At 34.5% G+C, this 5,082-nt stretch overlaps 1 protein-coding gene across 1 annotated transcript in view; it reads right to left on the bottom strand.

Annotated features, from left to right (window-relative positions):
- Positions 1–717, bottom strand: part of LOC133186753 (SAP30-binding protein-like) — a 13,936-nt gene extending 13,219 nt beyond the window's left edge. The window contains exon 1 of the mRNA XM_061322050.1: positions 317–717. Within this exon, the coding sequence (XP_061178034.1) occupies positions 317–560 (244 nt within the window). The 5' untranslated portion in view covers positions 561–717. The remainder of the gene's footprint in view (positions 1–316) is intronic.
- Positions 718–5,082: the final 4,365 nt, after the last annotated feature.

The raw sequence follows: 5,082 nt of genomic DNA, 5'->3' as shown, positions 1-5,082 counted from the left end.
TCCCCTAAAAAATTTTTAACCTCTGTTGTGCCGATCCCCACCTTAGTATACTGTTCATGAAAAGATTTTTTTTAATTCCTAAATATTTCCATCAAAAACTTTTATCCCTTATTCTAACCCCACCCTACAAACAGGGGCCATCATGTGAACACTCCTATATCTTACACTATGTAAGCTAGGAATTTTTTTTTTTTTTTTTAGCCCATTGGTTCTTGCAACTTTTAGATTTTAAATGACCCCCACCCTATTATTATCTTATGTTGTGTTGCTGATCTTTTTATGTCTTTAAGTTTATTCCCGCTAATGTAACACATACTTTTTCTTTTTAAGGCAGGTTTTGCAGGAATAGAAAGAGGTGATGATACTGCACTTTCGTCTTCAAATATTGGTCTTGATGGCGGTCTCGAACTATGAGATGATGATTCCCTGTCGACTTCATCTTCGTCTGAAATATTGTCAACTGCAGAAGGGGCATCCGGACTATTTTCTTCATCCGAATGTTCCTCATACATCTCCACAAGAGATGCCATGCCAGTGCTGGCACTGTCTGTTCTTTCCATTGCGACACGGATCACAATCAACTGTGTCTCATTTTAGTTCTTTAAAAAAATTCAAAACCACAGATTTTAACCACAGAGTCAGGTCCTTCGTCAATCGTCAATTTGTATTGGTATATTTTCACTATTTTTCGACGTCTTTCAACAGCTAGTACAAATGTTGATCGGTGTAGCAAAGACGCTTGAAAACGTTATTGAACCCGAACCCGATATTTTTTAAAAACCAGGAAATGAATTTGACACTTTTTTAATCTACTAAAAAGAGAAACTTTTTAATCTACAAATATTACACTTATGGTAATATTCCTTTCCTATCATACATCAAGGACACATATATACGTTAGTTACTTTTGCAGGTCCCTGCATATATAAATTACTGTTCTAGTGAAAAGGCAATCTCCTATGCAGAGTGTCGTTCGTTTCTCTCTCAGACACATGAATGTATGAGCCGATGGTAGAGAGTGGTGAAAAGGTCGTCACATTAGCTTAAAAATAAGGCATAGGCGTCGGAAGCAAATTGAAAGGGGGGGGGGTAATTAAAAGTGGGGAGGGGGGCTAAACCAACAAAAAACTGGGTAAGTCCCAATTTTCAATTTCTATAATTCTATATATTTACATTTGCTGTGTTTTTTACTAAGCCAACTGTGAAATTGATTTGAAAGTCATTTTTGTGTATACTCACGCGTAGAAATATAAAGGACGAAACTCGCCCCAAAGTGACGTCACAATGAGGCTACAAAGACGTTAATAAAAATATGACGGTATAGGGCATAGAGAAATTCAAAAACTGAGTATATTTTTGGTGCATTTAAGCATGTAAAATGTAAATATAAGGAATGTTTTTAAGTTTTGTGTGAATTATTGGTGTGTAAATCACACAGACTTGCACGTAGGCATATTTTTCATGAAGCGCTAGCGCGCTTCATGAAATATGCCTATGTGACAAGTCTGTGTGATTTACACACCAATAACTCATACAAAACTTAAAAACATTCCTTAAATATATAATGTCTATCTTTGCAAAAAAAAAAAGCGCGGGGGGGGGGGGGGCTAAGCCCTCCTTAACCCCCCCCCCCCGGATCTGAAGCCTATGTAAGGATTCTGTATTGTTACAGAACATGCATGAGCAATATTATATAAATCGACAAATTTTTCGTTTATAATTTTTTAACAAGTCAAACTCTTTCCAAAATGAACAGGAGATATTCTCAACCTTTTGAAAATGATTTTTTTTAACAGTAATCAATTATTTATTAGAGTAAAAAATGAAATCACAACAGTCGCTTTAATTATCTTGTACAACCCCCCAAAAAGGAAAGAAAACTATAACAAATGGTTGTATTATAAATATTTTAATATTACTTCAGCATGGCCGTAGGAACCGGGGAGGGGGGTAGGCACGGGGGGGCAATAGTTTTGCCGATATATAGATTACTATAGAAAACATAGGTACTATATACTTGTGCCCCCTCAATAAAAACGTCTGAAGCCCCCTCTTTTTTTTTTTTTTTTTTTTTTTTTCTTTTGCCTGACAAGTAATAAGGAATTTTTGGTAGTTGATAGTGCCCCCTCAACTGAAAATATATGGCAGTGCCCCCCCCCCCCCCTCCGCAAACCGAAATTGCTTCCTACGGACCTGTTAAGTTTTATAAGATAAGTGGATGTCCGGAACTAAAATCATGGCCGGAAACAATCTTAAGTGGGTGGGAAATTTTAGTATAGCCTGGAACCAATATTACAGGGTATTATTTAGAGTTCCAGTCGAAACGCAAAATTACTCAAAACCAAAATTATGCGACACCGACGTCTTGCATGAAACTTAAAACAGCTTTGAAAATTCCTTTTTGATTTTTACATGCAAGCATGCCATGATATTGTGTCTCTGTAGGTGTTTTTAGTCCACCGGAATTTCTCTTCCTTTGCAAGCCCCCCCCCCCCCCCCCAACTGAATTTGCTTCCCACATGCCTTCACAAAGCAGAAAAATACTTTGATGTGAGTTTTGAAAAACACTTTTTGAACTCAATGATTTTTTAAAAGATCCTCTGTTTCGGTTACGTACAATTCAATTCGTTTATTGACCAATTAAGGGCCCTCATGGGGCAAAAAGAAAGTACATTGTTAAATTGTATATAATGATTATGATCATACATACGAAATACAATATACATATACATAAGAGGGAAAGAATTGCTTGATTGATAGAAAAGACATACAAGTAGGGGAATACCCAAAATATTTTATATGAACATAAGACTTGTTTTATAGGTATATATATAGTACATTATATATATATGCATTCATTACTAAACCATACTTGAAAGTATCATACTTTTACACAATTAATAATAATAATTAAAAAAAAAATATATGGTCATGTTTTTTGTAAAAATCTTCCAAGAGAGTTTAGTATATCTAGTTCTTCGCAATTTAGAATCCAGAATAATTTTTGTTTATCAGGCAATTCTGTAAAATGTTTTACTTTAGATGAGATCAGGTTAAATAGGTCTTCTCTTTCCTTTGTAAATTTGCTACAGTGAATAAGGAAATGTTCTTCATCTTCAATTTGATTAAGCGTACAATTTTTACATATTCTTTCTGATCTGGGTGTGTTATTATATCTGCCTAATTCTCTGAAAAGTCTGTGCGCTGATACACGTAATCTACATATTGGTTTTCTGTATTCAGGTTTTAATAAAATTAGATATTTTTCCAATCTAAAATTGTTCTTCAGAAATAAATAAGTGACAAGTTTGTCCTCTTTTAGTGTTTCATTTGAGTGTTGCCAATCAAGTGAGTATATTTTATTCATGGATTGTTTTAATGAATTCATAAAATTACTCTTAGTATAGGACATTATGTTTGGGATATCAAGAATTTTTAGTAATTTTTCTATTGAGGAGTACCAAGTTGTTTTTTGGGCGAAATGAAGTTCCTTACTACATATAAATGCATCTTTTAGTAAAGGGAAATCTGAATTTAAATTTTCTAATCTGTAGCAATATTTAAGTAACATGTTGATAATATCATAATGCAAAGGATATCTACCTATAATTCTGAAAGAGAGGCATGGTTCGTACTTTTCCTATTCAAACCTAGTATAGTTTTACAGAACTTGATGTGTAAATTTTCTCCTGTAAAGTTTTTATAGCATAGTTGCATCAATATTTGATTAGATTGCTTTATTTTTGAATTATTAACATTAAATATTCCGCATATTTCTGAGCCGTAAAGTAATATAGGCTTAATTGTGTGATCAAAGACATTGAGGCTAGTGGATATCCCAGGATTTAAGCTAAGAAAGTCTTTTCGTAACTTGAAAAAAGCTTTAAGTCCCTTTTTGTATAACTCATTTTTTGCCATAGAGAAAGTCCCCGAGGCTGTGAAATAGATCATGTAGCTATCTCCCTAATACAACTTTAATATCGGGATCGAAGTTTATTTATTTATTTTTTTTTAAAACGCACAATTGATGTAGCACTGGTTCTCTGCCCTTGATTCCAGTCGCTGCCGCTAGGAATTACAGAATTGGTTTTTTAGGGCGCTTGCACCCGTTAACCAATGTCAGGGTACCAGTCTACAATTGATGGAGAAGAAGATTTTAGACCATCTGTTTCGCATTTGAATGTAATTCATATTGTCTCAAAATAGCTTGATCAAAATTATTTTTTAGCTTTATCGCTTCATCACTTTATGTCAAACGTGAGTTTTTTTAAATCAGTTATTTGAATTGTTTCGTACCGGAAACGTCGGTATGAAACGTCGAGGGGGCATGCGCAATACATTCTTGCAGATTTTCTGTTGTTTACATCGAAACGTTAAAAAAGTATGCATTAACATGGATATACGTGCTATTTTGAGCACAAATTAAGGTTTGTAGCATTATATTGAGAGCTTTAGATTGAGAATTTCTTTCTATACTGCGTGCATAACTTTTATCTAAATTGTTGGATAGATTCTGACATGCCTGGACATCAAAACGAAATGGTTTTTAACATTTCAAATGCCAGTACATGACTCATGTATATCTTTGAAGATGAATAATTACTTAATTACCTAACATTGAGTATATCTTTAAAGCTGTATTGTTGGCAATTCTGCTGAAGACTTCCCTCTGAAAAGGTGGAATGAGATTTTTTTTATATAGGAAATATTTTTGTAAAATAATTCAATTATAAATGGGACCGTATCTTTTTCCTCCCAACTCTTGCCACTATCACTTACCACCTCATTTCCTTGTGAGGATGATTTGACCCATTTTCATTTGTAAAATGCATCACATATCTGAATTCTGATTTATTGCCTAAAAGTTTGTCAATTGACTGCTACATGCTCAATGGCTGTTAATCCGAGATTCCTCTGACTCTAACCCCTGCTTTTATATTTTGACATGTGCAGGGGAGAGTCAGAGCGGAGGCCATATTGAAAAGTGGGAATTCAGCGACTCCAGCTGGTGTCGCGACTCTGCCTACCTTTTACAACTTTATTTCGCGGATCTAACTTCCGAGACGCGAGAACTCAGTAAAG

This window comes from Saccostrea echinata, unplaced genomic scaffold (genome assembly GCF_033153115.1).
Source record: "Saccostrea echinata isolate AGI-Se365-2 ecotype Australia unplaced genomic scaffold, CSIRO_AGI_Sech_v1 ptg000014l, whole genome shotgun sequence".
In the NCBI taxonomy this organism is placed as follows: domain Eukaryota; kingdom Metazoa; phylum Mollusca; class Bivalvia; order Ostreida; family Ostreidae; genus Saccostrea; species Saccostrea echinata.
This window is presented reverse-complemented; position numbering and strand designations above follow the sequence as displayed.